Below are 17,901 nucleotides of genomic sequence, written 5' to 3' on the forward strand. Positions count from 1 at the left end.
AAGCAAGACACAAAATAATATATAATGTATGATTGCATTTATATAAAGAACAAGAATAGGCAAAATTAACCTCTAGTGACTGGAATTAGAAAATGGTTATCTCAGTGTGCATGTAGGTGGTGAGAAGGAGTGAAGGTAGTTTTGGTTGATGAACTGGAAAGGAATACAAACAAACTTTCTAGGCTGATGTAAGTTTCTAAATCTTAGTTTTAGGTAGTGGCTTTATCGGTGTATATAATCGTCAAAACTCATGTTCTGAACATTTAATATCTGTTTTGTGCACTTTATTGAATGTAAATTTTAACTCAGTTTAAAAGTGACCTGTGGTCATCAGGAAATAAGTAGTTATTAAAGGCAAGCCTTTGATGAGAATGGCAGAAATGAATACAAACATTATGGGGTGGGTTTGATCTTTATCACTGTATTAAGAGGCTTGAAGCAAAATGCGATAAGCTCAAGAGCTGGATTGGATCCCTGGGCTGGGAAGATCCCCTGGAGGAGGGCATGGCAACCTACTCCAGTATTCTACCTGGAGAATCCCATGGACAGAGAAGCCTGGGGGGCTACAGTCCACAGTGTCCCAAATAGGTGAACACAACTGAGTGACTAAGCACAGCACAGCGGTCAGGAAGGCTTCTGTGATTGCCTTAAAAACATCTTTATGGGTTGCTGGGATGACATGGTGGTGTTGGTTTAGTCACTAAGTCATGTCCAACTCTTGCGACCCCATGGACTGTAGCCCACCAGACTCCTCTGTCCATGGGATTTCCCAGACAAGAATACTGGAGTGGGCTGGGAACTTCCTGACCCAGGGATCAAACCCACATCTCCTGCGTTGCAGGTGGTCTGCTGCATTGCAGGCAGATTCTTTACCGCTGAGCCAGCATACACATCTAAATCACATACTAACGCTGTGAAGAGCTGAGTTACAAAGTAAGTTGAACAAACAAACTGACAAGGTGAAAAATTAAGGCACTGATTGAAAAGGAGTTGGATCTTGAGATTGTAGTGAAGCTGTCTGAATAGACTTAGATAATTCTGTCATCTTGATACACAGACCTTATAGAGCTTTGGACTTTCTGAAAAACTCCTCCTTCCCTGTCTTATGAGGCTGGTCCTGTCTTTTTTGAAAATTCTGAAATAACATTGACTGAGGAATTTACCTTCTCATAACTCAGTGTTATCCTTTCTTTATCCTTCTAAACCAGTGCTACCCAGTAGAAATATGTGAGCCATATACATAACTTTAAATTTTCTAGTAGCCACATTAAAAATAGTAAAAAAATAGTTAAAGTATAATGATATATCCTTATTTAATTCCATACATTCAAAATACTATCATTTAAACATGTATTCAATATAAAATTATTAACATATTATTCAGTCCATTTCAGTCACTCAGTCATGTCTGACTCTTTGTGACCCCATGGACTGCAGCACACCAGGCTTCCCTGTCCTTCACCAACTCCTGGAGCTTGCTCAAACTCAAGTCCATTGAGTCAGTGATGCCATCCAACCATCTCATCTTCTGTCGTCCCATTTTCCTCCCACCTTCAATCTTTCCTAGCATCAGGGTTTTTTCCAATGAGTCAGTTCTTCAAATCAAGTGGCCAAAGTATTGGAGTTACAGCTTCAGCATCAGTCCTTCCAATGAATATTCAGGACTGATTTCCCTTAGGATTGACTGGTTTGATCTCCTTGCAGGCAAAGGAGTCTCAAGAATCTTCTCCATCACCAGAGTTTAAAAGCCTCAGTTTTTTGGTGCTCAGCTTTCTTTATAGTCCAATTCTCACATCCATAAATGACTACTGGAAAAACCATAGCTTTGACTAGATGGACCTTTGTTGACAAAGTAATGTCTCTGCTTTTTAATATGCTGTTTAGGTTGGTCATAGATTTTCTTCCAGGGAGCAAGCGTTTTTCATGGCTTGAAATGTAGTGTCTTTCATTTGCAGTTACCATCTGCAGTGATTTTGGATCCCCCCAAAATAAAGTCTGTCACTGTTTCCATTGTTTCCCCCATCTATTTGCCATGAAATGATGGGACTGGATGCCATGATCTTAGTTTTCTGAATGCTAAGTTTTAAGCCAACTTAATATGCAAAATCAGTGTGTATTTTGCACTTAAAGCATATCTCAATAGTCACATTTTAAATGTTCAATAGCTAAAGGTGACTAGTGTATTCTTCATATTGAACCAAGGTTTCTTAATGCCATCACTATAGACATTTAGCCTGAAAAAAAAAATATATATATTTTGATGTGAGGGCTGTCCTGTTCATTTAAGGATGTTTAGCAGCATCCCTGGCTTCTACCCACCAGGTGCTGGTAGTACCCTCCCACACCTCCAGTTTTGATTAAAGAAAAAAAAAGTCAAGAACCACTAGTATAGATCTACAGTGTTGGCTCTCAGTATATTCTAGGGCGTAAGTAAAAAGTCTGGCCTAGGAAAAGGCTTTCACACAAAAATTAGCAAGACTTTGCTTATTTGTGCTGGCAGAAACCTATGGAATACAATAATGAATTCCAATGGTGTTAGAACAGGCATGAAAGAATACAATTTTTGATGAGACAAATATTTTTAATGACTATACTTTACCAGAGACCATAGATTTATCATGAGCATCTGGGGTGATTCTAAAGATTTTCTTAGTCTTTTGGTTGAAACCTGAACTTAGTGGTGGCCTGCACTTAAATAAAGTTGAAATGCTAGAACTCTCTCAATATATTTTAGAGAATTGACTTAAAAGATTTAAGTAGATAGGATAGTTAGAACAGAGTTATCATGTGCAACCCAGGCATCCATCTCTAAATATGTCCTGAAAAGGCCCGGAAGACATTCTCTTCACTAATGCATGGAGAAAATAGTGGGGAGGAGTGCCAGAATCCTTACACAGCACTGTAGCTGCTATCCTCTAAGCCCAGGGATGAAATTAGGAGATTATGCCATTTAACGGGGTCCCCAATTCCCTACTAGACATAGCAGAATCCAAAAATGGCAGAGGTCAAATGACCACACTTAACCATCAGAGATGAGGTAGTTGTAGTTATGGTGATAGGTAGGAGGGCCAGAGCAGTAATTATAGTCATTTGACTAAGAGGCATCTTTAGCTGCGGATAATTGAATATGGTGTCCCTACAGTGAAATGGACAATCTACGTGATAATGAAAAATTGATAGATATGATGAAGAGAGACCTAAGCTTCATCACCTTAATGGAGATTTACAATATCTTATCATTGGCTTCTTAACTCATGGCTATTAAAATAGAAAGCCCAGTTGGAAGCTTTGGAACTGCCTTTTCTACAGAAAGAGTAAACCAAAAGCAATACCATACTCCTGGGGAAATTCTAGTGATTAGTGCCAACAGCAAAGACTCAAAAAATGCAGGGTGGTGATTCTGACCACACTCCCATTTAATCTGCCATTTGACTTGTGTAGAAGATGAATGGATTGTGTAAAATGTTGATTCCTAGCAATTCCTAGCACCTAATATGCAGATATCACTTTAACAAATGTCTTTTACTCATCCTAATGATATGGCAACCCACTCCAGTGTTCTTGCCTGGAGAATCCCAGGGACGGGGGAGCCTGGTGGGCTGCCGTCTATGGGATTGCACAGAGTCAGACACGACTGAAGTGACTTAGCAGCAGCAGCAGCATCCTAATATGCATGGAATAACGGAAACTATTCAGTTTCATTTGGAAGTGAGAGAATGAGGGAGAATTTATTTATGTAAAGCTTTGATAATTCTTTCACTCCCACTCATAATTTAGTGTGCAGGAACCATGATGATTTTATCACCTTATGGGACATCACTTTTGTCTACTCTATTTATGATATTGTGCTGACAGGGCCCGATGAACAAGAAATAGCACATACCATAGATGCCTTGTGTAGTAAATTGTCTCTCATAGATGCTATGGACCTTGACACTATCTCATTCAAAGGCGGAATCCCTCACATTTGGGCTGACTCTCTGATATATTTTAGATAACAAAATGCAGCAGAAGAGATTCTGTGTAAGTTGTGTGGCCATAGAGCTGCAGTTTCTGCCTTTGTTGCTTGGAACACTTACTCTTGGGATACAGTTGCCATGAGGCAAAACTCAGGTATCACAAAGAGAGCCACATAGATAGAGGGGGAAGAGGCCTTAGACCCTCAAGTGAACCCACCAAGTCACTAGACATATAAAGTCATCATGGATAGTCCAGCTTCAGCAACAATCTGGTTGCAACTTAGTGAGAGACCCCAGGTACTGACACATGGACCAAAAAAAACATCCAGCTGAACCCTGCCTGAAGTTCAGAACAAATAAAACAGTGTTGTTTCAAACCACTAAGTTTGATAAAACAACAAAAGAAAACTAAAACAAATTGGAAAGAACACATACAATTTGGGGGTGATGGGGAGGGTGGTTTAAATTGTGACAATTGAGAGTTCTGAAACCTCACTGAAATTTCTGGGGTCCAAATGGTCTGGGATATATTTGCTTATTCCCTCAAAATGAAAGTAGTTTCAATTTGCGTCCCTTTGGATCATGATGTTGCATTGGCTAGGGTCACTCATTCAGTTGTATTCACCTGGGAACAAGGCTGTGACTTGAAAGTCAACTGGCCCACAGGTCTAGCACCTCAGGTGAGAGGCTCAAACAGCTAGGATCTGGCTAAGTCTCCTTCCTCAGCAGGGTAATTTGATTTCTTATATGGTGCCCGGTTTCCAAGAAAGGAAAGCAGAACCTTCCAGGTCTCCCAAGGCCTAGGTCTGGAACCAGTCTAGGATCACTCTTTAACTACACTGTATTGTTCAAATTCAAGAGGAGGAAAAATAGACTCCATTTGTGATGTGTATACAGGTCTGAGAAGAATTGTTTGGAGGCCATCTTTGGAAACAGTTTATTTTACCACCAAGCTGTTTTTTTAATTGCTTTTTTACTTTGCTAAGTATTTCTATTCATCAAGTATCTTTAACCTATTATTTCATTGTTTGCTGTTTTACATTATAGTGTACATTTGGTGCCATGAGGGGAAAAAAAACCCCATAAATTTTATCTAACACTGCTGAGGGAAAAAAAAACCAAACATAATTTTTATCCAACTCCACATTGTTGCATCCTACACACAAAAGTCCCACTAATGAGTTTAATGCTTATTAGGCATTTGATGTCTTAAAATGCTTTGCATCAGAGGTTTGCACGCTATGTCCCATAGGCCAAATCTATCCTGGTACTCATTTTTGTAAATAAATTTTAGTGGAGCACTGACAAGCCATGTGCTTATGTATCTTCTATGGCATCTTTTATGCAACAGTGACAGAGTTAAGTATGACAGAGGCTGTATAACCCACAAAATTGAAAATATTTACTGTGCGACCTTTTCAGAAAAAGTATACTGGCCTTTGCTTTAAGTTATGCAGAAATCCTTGGCAGATTGTTTCACAGGTGGTCAAGTATTTAATGATATTTGGGGAAATTGGGGTTTTTGATGGACTGGAATGTTTTCCCATTATGTAAAAATGGAATAAAAGATATTTCTATCCAAAAGTTCCCTATCCAACCAGATTTCAGGAACAGATTAGAGTCAGATGATGAGGGATGCCATATTTACTTTACCTGGACAATTCAGTTGAATAGGTCAATTTAAGAATTTTATGTAACCACTTTGAGATTTTTGTGAATGTTTCCTCTTGAATGTTTATCAGTTCAGTTCAGTCGCTCAGTGGTGTCCGACTCTTTGCAACCCCATGAATTACAGCACGCCAGGCCTCCCTGTCCATCACCAACTCCCGGAGTTCACCCAAACTCATGTCCATTAAGTCAGTGATGCCATCCAGCCATCTCATCCTCTGTCGTCCCCTTCTCCTCCTGCCCCCAATCCCTCCCAGCATCAGGGTCTTTTCCAATGAGTCAATTCTTCTCATGAGGTGGCCAAAGTACTGGAGTTTCAGCTTTAGCATCAGTCCTTCCAATGAACATCTAGGACTTCTCTCCTTTAGAATGGACTGGTTGGACCTACTTGCAGTCCAAGGGACTCTCAAGAGTCTTCTCCAACACCACAGTTCAAAAGCATCAATTCTTTAGCACTCAGCTTTCTTCACAGTCCAACTCTCACATCCATACATGACCACTGGAAAAACCATAGCCTTGACTAGACGGACCTTTGTTAGCAAAGTAATATCTCTGCTTTTGAATACGCTATCTAGGTTGGTCATAACTTTCCTTCCAAGGAGTAAGCATCTTTTAATTTCATGGCTGCAATCACCATCTGCAGTGATTTTGGAGTCCCCAAAAAATAAAGTCTGACACTGTTTCCACTCTTTCCCTATCTATTTCCCATGAAGTGATGGGACCAGACGCTATGATCTTCGTTTTCTGAATGTTGAGCTTTCAGCCACCTTTTTCACTCTCCTCTTTCACTTTCATGAAGAGGCATTTTAGTTCCTCTTCACTGTCTGCCATAAGGGTGGTGTCATCTGCATATCTGAGGTTATTGATATTTCTCCCAGCAATCTTGATTCCAGCTTGTGCTTCTTCCAGCTCCGCATTTCTCATGATGTACTACTCTGCATATAAGTTAAATAAGCAGGGTGACAATATACAGCGTTTATACAGGTGGTAAACAACAAAACAACTTATAATACCAATACAATTTAAATAAGTATTTTTCTTAACAAAAGCCTAACTTCTGTGTACAGTTATTTTTCTAATTATGACAAGTTAGCAAAGTTAGCTAGAATCCTAATTTAGTGCTAAAAAGGCCCCAAGAATTATGTTTCTTGGGCTTCCCAGGAGAGGGCTTCCCAGTGGCTCAGCAGTAAAGAATCTGATTGCTAATGCAGGAAACACAGGAGATTCGGGTTCAACACCTGGGTTGGGAAGATCCCTTGGAGTAAGAAATGGCAATCCATTCCAGTATTCTTGCTTGGAAAATCCCATGGACAGAGAAGACAGTCCATGTGGTGTTGCAAAGAGTCAGACAGGACTGATACGAACCATGATACAGCCTATAAGCCATGCCGCAACTAGAATGTGTCCACAGCTGCTAGAGAAAGCCACTTTGTTCTCATCCCAGCTCAGATAAGGTTCACCAAGGGGGTACATAGAATGCTGAATATGGATTCTAATGTTGCGATTTTTACCTAGCTCTACAGTCTGAAACAAAAGCTTGTGGCTCCGAAAGGGTTTCCCAGGTAGTGCTAGTGGTAAAGAACCTACCTGCCAATGCAGGAGACATAAGAGAGGGGGTTCAATCCCTGGGTGGGGAAAATCCCCTAGAGGAGGGCATGACAACGCACTCCAGTATTCTTGCCTGGACAATCTCATGGACAGAGGAACCTGGCAGGCTACAGTCCATTGGGTTGCAAAGAGTTGGACACGACTGAGGGACTGAGCATGCACGCTTGCCTCAATTCTACTTTTCCTTTTTTTTTCAGGTTAGAAGATTAGCTCAGAGAAGCTGACTTGCCAAAGGTCATGATCCATCAATTAGAGTAGGTACTTAAATGTGCAATTCCTAGGGCTTTTTAACATTTACATATATGGAAGTTAATGTATTGTGAACTTGTGCCGGGGCTGGTGGTGGGGATGGGGGAGCATTGCTGGAATCATCAATGGAAATTGTTCTTTAGTGAAACCAGTAAGAGTTATGCCACGGTTAAACTGCTCAGTTAATAGTTTCTTTATTTGTGAACCTAATGTGATACTCACTATTTTTAACGTTAGGTTGAAGCGTTGGATAACTTTTTTGTTTTTTAACTTTTCCAAGTAGAATTTTGCCTTGTTCAATTTATAAAAGTATCAGATTACAAATTATCGGAGACCCGAAAGATGGCTGGGAGGTAGCCGTCCGGCTCTCTGACTTAACAGGACAAAACAGAAGCCCAGAGAATTACCTCGGATAAACGGCTTTCAGCTGTTTACATTTACAGCGAACTTTCTTCCAGTCGCGATTGCCTTGGTTTTTTTCAAATTTCCCCCTTTAAAAAACAAAAGGAAGGCACTTTTGATGACTCAGGCCTAGTGTCAGAAGATTTGGAATGCATCGGCATTATTTCCCTTTCTGGGTGAACTCAACAGTTAAGACTCTTGGTAACTATACACAAGCGCTGCCCTTCCCTTAAAACAAAAGGTTGGGGGTGGGGGAGTTTACCGGGAGAAGCAACTCGGAGACAGGACGCCTCCCCCGTGCCCCGCCCCCTCACTCCTGACAACAGCAGCAGACGCCGGCGCTCGCTTTGCTGAACTCGGCCAATTGGCTGCGCCGCCGCGGGCGACCGAAGGGGCGGGGCGGCCGTTGCCAGAGAAGCTACTTGCTGGTTACCAACCCGGTTTTGTCCCGCTTGCTCCCCGTTGGGCATTCTTCCACTCAGGCCGTTCTAGGAGTTCGCCTGCTTCCGGAGTCGCGTTCTTGCCTTCCTTCCTAGCTTTCATCCACTGCACTGCCCCCCGCATCCTGCTCCCTGCTGGCCCACCCAGGGCTGGGGAGCACAGGTATGCTCGCCAGGGTTTGCACTAACGTTCACCCGACGTCAGCCTTCGGGCCCCTAGCGCGACCCGGCGGCGGCCTGACGTCACGGCGGCGTGATGACGCAGTGGTGGAAGCGACGGTCTGCTTTTGGAGGGGAATTTTGGCTTGCGCGGCGGAGGGTCGGTTACCGCGGGTGGCTTTAAGGGTCCCGGGTTGGGACCGTGGCCGTGGCCTTGGTGAGTTACGGAAGTGAAAGGCCCTCGCGTCCACCCAACACTAACCTCAGCCCCTTTCTGCCTACACCTCCCACTCACATCCTTGACTTGGGAAAGGCAGCGAGGAAGGGTGTGGTCCCTGGAACAGCCTGCCAGATCTTAGAGAGTTGGGCTTGTCCAGGACGGAGACGTGATCCAGAAGGCCCTGGTAACGGCAGCGCTTCTTTAGGAAATACTGCTCCCTTACGTATTCGGCTGATGTTGAAGTGCCCGCTATATAATATGCCAGACTCTAGTTGGCTCCGGGGCTCCTTTAGTAAAGAATACTTCAGGCCTCGGGAAATCATTCCTTTTCCAGGGCCCTAGATTTCCAGCCTCTATTCTTTAAAGTGTATGGTTTGGACAATTCACTAACTTATCTGGTTTCAGTTGCCTTATTCGTAAAAGGAGGGATAAGTCACTTTCGAGTGGTTGTAATAAGATTTAAGTTAACCAATGTCAGGTTTTGAGTAGGTGGTCGGTAAGTGGTGCTTGTTCAACCACAGCCAGACTTTGGCTGGTGTTGGGGAGAAAATATTGCAAAGACCAAGTTTCCCTATCACCTCACACACAGGTTTCCATTGTTTTTGGATGAATGAGGGCTTCCTTGATGGTTCAGAGAATGAGGTTCTTGGAGTAATTTTAAGTACCACTTGGTTGGTTATGGTTCAAGGAATAGACTGCAGAAAGCCTGTCTACTTTTAAAATGAGTTTAATACCCTCCTGCTTACAATAAGATTGTCACGGTCATGTTTGTTATGGTCCTTAACAGCTAGGTATCCATTTTCTTGCTTCTCTTTTTCTTATTTCAAAATTGATGTGTATTAGTAAGGTAGTTTTTGCATCGAAAACTCCCAAAGGTATGAGAAAATGGCTTTGTTTATACCGCTGCTAATCACTGCTTAGTTTGTGCAAATGACTGAGACCCTAGAAGCTGGGTATAGTAATGAGTTTAACATAACATCTATTCCCTTGGGCACAGTTCTGTTGGAAGTCAATGATTGTTCCCCTGGGCCCTGGCTTAGTAGAGCTCAGTCAGTTTTTTACTACATTGAAGATGATTTGTAATAATTCTAGAAGAATGATTTTTGAAAGAATTATTTTGAAGTTGAGTTGATTCTGTACAGATAACTCTGAGAAGGAAAAAATAATACATTTATTTTTGAAAGGTTTTTTTGATATGGGCAGTTTTTGAAGTTTTATTGAACTTGTTACAATGTAGCTTTTGTTTTATGTTTTGTTTTGTTTGGCCATGAGACATGTGGGATGTTAGCTCCCTGACCAGGAATTGAACCCATACTACCTGCATTGGAAGGTGAAGTCTGAATCACTGGCCAGCCAGGGAAGTCCTAATACACACTTTTAAAAGATTTTCTTCAAACTGGTCTAAGTTAATTTTTTACTTAACGGGATAAGTGGTCATTTTCTGCAACTTAAATGTTGAGCATCCATCCATTCAGATGGTCATGAGTAAATGAGGGGTTACATTTGATCATTTCCATACTGATCTCTTGCTTTTCCTATATTCTGATTCCTTCATTGTTTTCCATGGGGTTTTGTTTGTTTTAATCACCAGCAGGAGCAACTTTTGATTTTTTCAAAATTTTTGTTGCAAAACATTGTTGAAATTTCATCTCTCTTAGGATCTGTTTCTACTCTCCTCCATATGCCTAGTCTATTTTCCAAAACACCACTTGGTTTATCTTTAAAAGATGCACTTCTGATCTGGCATTCTCCTGCTTAAAATTATTTAATGGTCTGCCTTAACCTTTTGGGAAAAAACTCAAACTCTTGAACTTTGCATAGAATTACTGCTTTCATGTGTCCAGTCAGTCTCATCTTTTGCCAAGTGCCCTTTCAAATCATGTTCTGTCATGATTCCTTGTTCTTGCTGATACTTTACTCTCTATCTGGAATGCCTTTTTCTTTTCCCTTTTGCCAGCCTCAGATGCTGCTGGACTCTACTGTGGATTTACCTCTGGGAAGTCTCCCAGGATCCTGCTCTTTGCTTTCAGGGTACCCAGTGGGTCCCTTATAACTGTTAGCACACTGGATTTTAGTTGTCTGCTCTCTTGTCTTCTCTGGGGCTTCCTAGGTGATGCTGGTGGTAAAGAACCTGACTGTCAGTGCAGGAGACATGACACATGGGTTCGAGCCCTGGGCCAGGAAGATCCCCTGGAGAAGAGCCTGGCAACCCACTCCAGTATTCTTGCCTGGAGAATGCCATGGACAGAGGTATCTGGTAGGCTGCAGTCCATAGGTTCACAGAGTCGGATACAACTGAAGTGATTTAGCACGCTCACAGTCTTCTCTCAATTTAGACTTGTCTGTGTCTTCAAGGAGGTCAGTCTTACTCATCCTTTATTTCCTTGTACAGAACAGTTTTCATTTTTAAAATATAAACTGAATTTATAAGAGTATTATTAAAACACAGAAGTTTGTATGTTACTTTCAGCTGTGTAAATTCTTATATTTTAGTATCTGCTGGCTTTTGCTTCAAAACTGAGTTCCACCACTTCCTTACTTATAAACTTGAGCAAGCTATTTAACCTTTCTAAAACTTGGTTTCTTCATGTGTAGCTTTGGGGTGTTAATAGAAACTGTGCAGGGTTTTTGTGAGGTGATGTTATAAGGTAAGTTAATGCCCTGTTGGTAAATGGCAGCATGTCCTCATGCTGTTCATGTGTTGAAGGGAAAGAAAATGTTTTATTTTTATTTGATGAAAGGATACTGACTATTTAGGGTGAAATGGTACTCTGAAGACTTTGATCCAGTCTTCTGGGTAATTGGGTTCTCTATGAGGCCCACTTGATCTCTTAACTGTTTCAGGTTGAATAATAAATTATTTGCTCACCATCACTTACATATTGGAACCTAACCTATGCCTCTCACTGTATTATGTAATTTTTGAGGGTAAAGAGTGACGAGTATATTGCCCTCACAGATTTAGTAGCCATTTAAAATATTACTGTTTATATTGCAATTAAATTCTAAACTGTATAGTTCTGAAAATATTATTAGATGTTTAGGATTCTTGGTGGACTGAATCAGTCAGAGGAATATTTTGAGAAGGAGGGAGGACTTGTGCCTTGAAAATATGTATGTATCTTTTATTTACAAATCAGACACTCTTCCTGTCAACTTTTTCCTCGATATTATCCAATCTGCAACCCTTTTATTTTTAAATTCCTTTATTCATTGGACAAAAGCATTAGCTAATTTTCAAAGTTAATCTCTCTCTATATAAAAAAAGTTTGTTTTTTTTTCAATTTTGATAGCTTTCACTCATAAGATCTGTTTTCCATCTCTGGCTATTTTTACTCTGTCTAATTCCAAATACCTTTCTTTTTTTTTTTTTTTGCTATGGAGTCCAAAAAGCTATACAATTACATCTCTAGTAAACTTTTGACTAGTGTTTAGTGAGTGAAATGAGTAGCATTTCTGTATCTACTTGATGTTCTTTGCTGAATATTTCATAGTGAATATTTCAGGATAAGCTGCATGCTTTTGTTTGATGCTAAGTGGGAACTAGTTTTCCAAGGGTTAGTATTTGGCAAAACAAAATGAAATATGCAAGATTCATATGCTTTTCTCTCCAAAGAGGTTAGTTTTGAATGTATATTTGAAGCTGATTAATTTGTATAGAACAGTATAGGTGCTGTGGAAGGTCATGGACTGTGAGCTTTCCTTTCTGTGATCATGGCAGCATCATGGTCCCTGAACAGCCGTTGCTCAAATGCTTCTTACTGGCCAAAATGGAACATAGTTTAGTGAATGTAGCTGAGTTGCCAGAAACCCATGACCACTCCTGGAAAAGGCTTTAAATATATGCCTTTTGGGTAGAAGACTGAAAGTCATTTCTATATAGGAAATTTAATTCTTTAACCATTAAAAATATTTAAATATTGCTATTCTTTAGGGATTTGATCATTAAAAGTGTGTGTGCAGAATATATGTCTTTGTTTCACCACGAGCAAATTGGACAAAAGTTTAATACATTTGTAAATTGGCAGTTTATTCTACATAATTGATAACATTTCCTTGTGAAATATCTGCTCTTTTTCCATGCAAGAATACCTTTGGTGCACCAAAATGATAGCTTTTTCTTTTTTTTTTTATAAAGGCAAGACTTTTTATGTTAAAGAAAATTATTACATTTTTCAGCATACATATGTTTCTGCTTATAGTATCATCACAACACAAAAATAGTGGAGTACCTTGGAACCTCTCAATATTTTGAGAAGTTCCTGTATTCCTATATATTATAAGTGAATAATCCTATATTCGTTTCCCACAAAGCCAAGCAAGAACTCATTTAAAGTACTAATACCAAGCTGAATTTTTTTTTAAAAATATTTCTTTTTCTTTATTTTTTTGCCTGCATTGAGTCTTAATTGCCACATGTAGGGTCTTCGTCACTTTACACAGGATCTTTAATTGAGGCACCTGGGATCTGGTTCCCTGGTGGCTCAGACGGTAAAGCGTCTGCCCGCAATGCGGGAGACCTGGGTTCGATTCCTGGGTTGGGAAGATCCCCTGGAGAAGGAAATGGCAATCCACTCCAGCACTCTTACCTGGAAAATCCCATGGACGGAGGAGCCTGATAGGCTACAGTCCATGGGGTCGCAAAGAGTTGGACATGACTGAGCAACTTCACTTTCTTTCACTTCACTTTCCCTGACCAGAGATTGAACCCAGGCCCCCTGCATTGAAAGTGTGGAATCTCAGCCACTGGACACACGGAAGTTCTCAAACTGAATCTTGCCTCATAAAATGTTTTCAATAAATTGAGGATCCTTATCCTCTTATACTGGTTTGTAAACTTTTGTTTTAGATATATGAACTATTGTTCTTTTAGTGATCCCCTAAAAGATGACTCAGGGGTGAATAGTTATAAAAAGCATCAGTTTTAATTCATCATATTTCTAAATTACGCCAAGCCTTGAGCCCTCTCCTTCAGTTATTGCTTAGCTTTTACAAGGCTTATAGGTGCTGAGGATTCTAGTAAAGAAGAAATTTTTCTTGAGATTCTGTTGTACAGAGAGACAGATATTTAAACAAGTTAATGGACAAATAATAAGTACCAAAACTGAGCAAATGAGTAGGTGATAATTTCCTTGATTGCAGTGACTTATCCAAGCATATTCGTTTTCATCTTTAGGTTTGGTTTTTCATTGATTTTGTATATTCATGAAAGAAAGTGAAAGTGAAGTCTCTAAGTCATGTCTGACTCTTTGCGACTCTGTGGACTGAGGCCCACGAGGCTCCTCTGTCCATGGGATTCTCCAGGCAAGAATACTGGAGTGGGTTGCCATTTTCTTCTTCGGGGGATCTTCCCAACCCAGGGATCGAACTCTGGTCTCCCACATTGTGGGCAGACTCTTTACCCTCTGAGCCACCAGGGAATGCCTGTATATTAATATTAAAAAAATTTTTCCTGGACTGCCAATAGCTCAAAATATTGTTATGCCCTAATAACAGATGTTACATATTTGTAGCAGTCACATAGATCATCTTAGACTATATGTATCTTATTCTGCATTTCCATTTTGACATGAGTTGCTAGTGTTTAAAAAATATGAGCATGCTTTCATTGGCCTATAGCCTAAATATCTCTCTGATACAAAGAACCTTCAGACAAAAAAGAGATACATTTTTTACAGACATTTTAAATGATTTCTGAACTGCTAATTAAATATTGTGAATACTTTTCAACCTTTAATCTCACATCTATCTAAAGATCTGAAAATTCTTGAACATATGTATTTTATGATACAGAAAATTAAAAATAAATTACAAGGAGGTAAAGTATCTCTGCAAAAATGCAGAAGACCTTAAGTAGGATGTTTGATTTTGTATAAACAGAATTAGGGAGACACATGTCCATATATTAGAATTGTGAAAATACAGTCCTAATGATTGCCAGAGCACTAATTCATTACTTAAAATGGAGTAGCTTTGAAGAAATTCATAAATGTCATAAATTTAAAATTCACATTTTAAAATGACATCTCCAAATTTGAGAGAAAACAATTAGAGTATTTAGTAAGACTTAGATGGAATATCATCTGCCCATTCAGTATCACCAAAGAATAACCTAGATTGAACTTTTTTTAAAAACTAGGATTTATTTGTAGAAATAAGTGAATTTAATGTTGAAAAGTCTACTTTTAAAAAAACCTTTATCTTTGCAGCTACTGTTGCCAAATACTTTCAAAAGTATCTTAAATGTTTACTGTTATAGGCATGAATAACATTCATTTCTTATTGACTAGATCTAACAAAATTGAAATTGATAGTTATGCCATGACTTTTATGTCCAGTTTCTAGTCTGTTTGGATCAAGATATTATTTTAATAGTTCAAGAAATAGACTAATAGTAATTTATACATTCTTGTGAGTATGTAGAAAATAGTCTTTTTGGAAACTGACAGTTGGCAATTGTTGAATGATTGTGCTGTGCAATTTTGATACAATTTTAAATTAGTATCACAACAAGTAGCAGCTACAATTTGAGTTTTGTCTGTGAAATATTTTTCTTTTATGCATCTTTAGGATTTTTATCTTATAGGGTAATAACAAAAAAAGAATCTACTGAAATGTTTAATAATGAAAATATTTCCTAGGTTTCAGCTTATGTGGAGAACTTTCTGTGGAAGCCACCTATAAATCCATTTAATTTATGGAGGAGACTGCAAGTGATGGAAATGATTCAGAAGAACTCTTTTCCCGTTTTAAAAGTAGATCAGAGAAAGAACATTTACCAGAGGATGCCAGTGAAAGTCATCTCAGCTGGTATTCTCAACAATAGCAGGGGATAACTTAATTTTCTTGATTTCAGGGTTTCATATTTTGTCCATATTGTAAACTATTTGAATCAAATATAGCATTCTTTCAAGGATATCACCTAACAGTCTAGTAATTAATATTTATTTAATTTGATTACAAAGTACTCATGTAGCAGAATGTGGCTGTTTTGAAATTTTAATGACAGCAATTAAAATTGAAAAAATTACCTATAAAAATTTATAAAGTATATACCTTTTTACCTAAGGTAAATGAAAATATAAATACCATGTAATATTGGAAATATAGTTAATGAATACTAATTCACTGTCATTTGGTATATTGCTATCTAAAAGATACCTGTCATACTTTGCTTCTTTGGTATGGGGATGCACTTGTATTTTGTATGACTCATTGCTCCTCAAAGTGACAGTCTTAAAATACCGTGGTTGTTGCTATGGATGGTATAGTGCAGCTTCTAGTTATAAGTGAAAATAATGTTTGATCATATATAATTATTTTTGACTTTCTGTACATGATTTTTAATGATAATTGTCTTTTGTAGGCAGCATCTTCCTTAGGCCCATCATTTTAAGCCAGTGGTACTTAAGAATACAATGTATTTCTTAGAGACATAGCCTCTAAGATGCTATGTCTAAGCATGCCTCTAAAATGCCTCATTGTTGTTGAGCCATTATATTATGTACCATAGAAGAAAAGTGGTGTCAGTTAAAGACACAGTGCTTTCTTGGAATGCTTGGAATTTTATTTATAAATAGTGTAAAAGCCCCTTCAAAGTTATACTTAGATTTTTGTCCAAATGACTCTGCTCATATAAAGATTAAATGAAATAAATCAGTGAAGGTATTCTCAAAGCTTCTTTATACTCAAAATCCAACTTCTTTGAGTCACTTTTTAACTCAGAGTTCTCTCTGCTATTAGGAGTATTAGTGAAATGGTATTTCTTAAGCATATCTATATCTGAAGTGAAAATTATTGGTGATGGGCTCTTACTTACAGTATACAGAAAGCCTACCTTGGAATCTTGCTTCCAGAATGTTGCTAAACATTCTTACTTCAACAACTCCTTCAAGCCACTCTTTCAAGCCCTCTATGTGACCCTTCTTTGCTAGAGGTTAAAAAAGTGCTGTATCCCATCTCTGGGATATTCTTCATACTATTTGATGCTCATTCTATAAGTTTTGGACATGTACAGGAGAGACAGCACAAGACGGCTTCCAGACTGACAAAGATTATTAAGAAGTGTCCCTATTTCAGGATGTAAAAGTATGAACTCTTGTCTACTCCCAAAAATGTATTTTACAGTGATACACAGTAGTGTAGATAAAACATAACCAAGAAAGCAAATATTACCAGTTTCACTTTAAGTGATAATGTTTTATAAAACCAAATGTGAAGAATTTTTAGGTGTCTGGAGAAGTTTAGTTTTTTGTGTTTGATTTGTTTCGCTTACACATTCTTCTGGAGGAATTTTTTTGTGAAGAACAATAGATTTCAAGAAAGGATTGGGAATAAGGGCCAGAAAGTCAGATCTTTTGTTTTTGGACTAGGGAGAAGGGAGGGAAGAAAAAAAGACACACATTCACATAAATCATTTTACAAACTGGAGAACAGATGTTGAATAATTATCAAATAGTAGAGTGCTATATTGCTGTTGGTAGTCTTCATATCTTAACATTTTAGAAACTGTCTTACCATTTATAGTTAAGTGTAGAAAAAATATGGAAATACAGAAATAATTCATACGTTTTCAGTGACAGTTTAGTGTTAAATTTTGCAGAGCAATTTATGGAACTGTAATACTTTATCAGGCTATGCTTAGTTTGCACAAAAAAGGATAACAAATTTATGTAACAGTTTTAACTTAAATTTTCTTTGTGCATAGCCCAAAGCAGGACATCCAAAATGAGAAGACCGAATTGGAAGCATTGTTTAAGGAAGCCGAGTTAGCAACTTGTTCTGCAGAATTACTTCTGCCATTATTTAAGGACACCATTGAAGAGATTAGTTTTGAAAATGTGAGTACTTGACTAGTGAACATCTAATAAAATGAGGAGCTAGGATAATACTCAGAATGCATTTACTGAGGTCTCATATCTTAGAGTAATTATGTTCACACACTGGTATTTGATATAAAAAATGCAAGTTTATCAGTATTCTTTTTTCCTATGTCATTAATTGCAATTCTTTTCATCAAAGATAATCTCAGGAATGCACTTGATGAGAGGCCAAGCTAGAAACTGTGTACCTTGGTGCTTGACTTACCTGGAGTTGAACTAGAGCCAACTTCTCTCAAGAGTGAATTTAAAATATTCTGAGAGATGAAATATATTTTCTATAGTACTATGTGGAATAAAAACCTCTATTCTAAAAT

General features: G+C 38.6%; 1 protein-coding gene across 1 annotated transcript in view; it reads left to right on the forward strand.

Moving 5' to 3' along the window:
- The first annotated feature begins 15,402 nt into the window (after positions 1–15,402).
- ODF2L (outer dense fiber of sperm tails 2 like) overlaps positions 15,403–17,901 on the forward strand; it is a 29,645-nt gene continuing 27,146 nt past the window's right edge. Inside the window, exons 1-2 of the mRNA XM_052637232.1 lie at positions 15,403–15,515; positions 17,413–17,545. Of these exons, the coding sequence (XP_052493192.1) occupies positions 15,403–15,515; positions 17,413–17,545 (246 nt within the window). The remainder of the gene's footprint in view (positions 15,516–17,412; positions 17,546–17,901) is intronic.

This window comes from Budorcas taxicolor, chromosome 3 (genome assembly GCF_023091745.1).
Source record: "Budorcas taxicolor isolate Tak-1 chromosome 3, Takin1.1, whole genome shotgun sequence".
In the NCBI taxonomy this organism is placed as follows: domain Eukaryota; kingdom Metazoa; phylum Chordata; class Mammalia; order Artiodactyla; family Bovidae; genus Budorcas; species Budorcas taxicolor.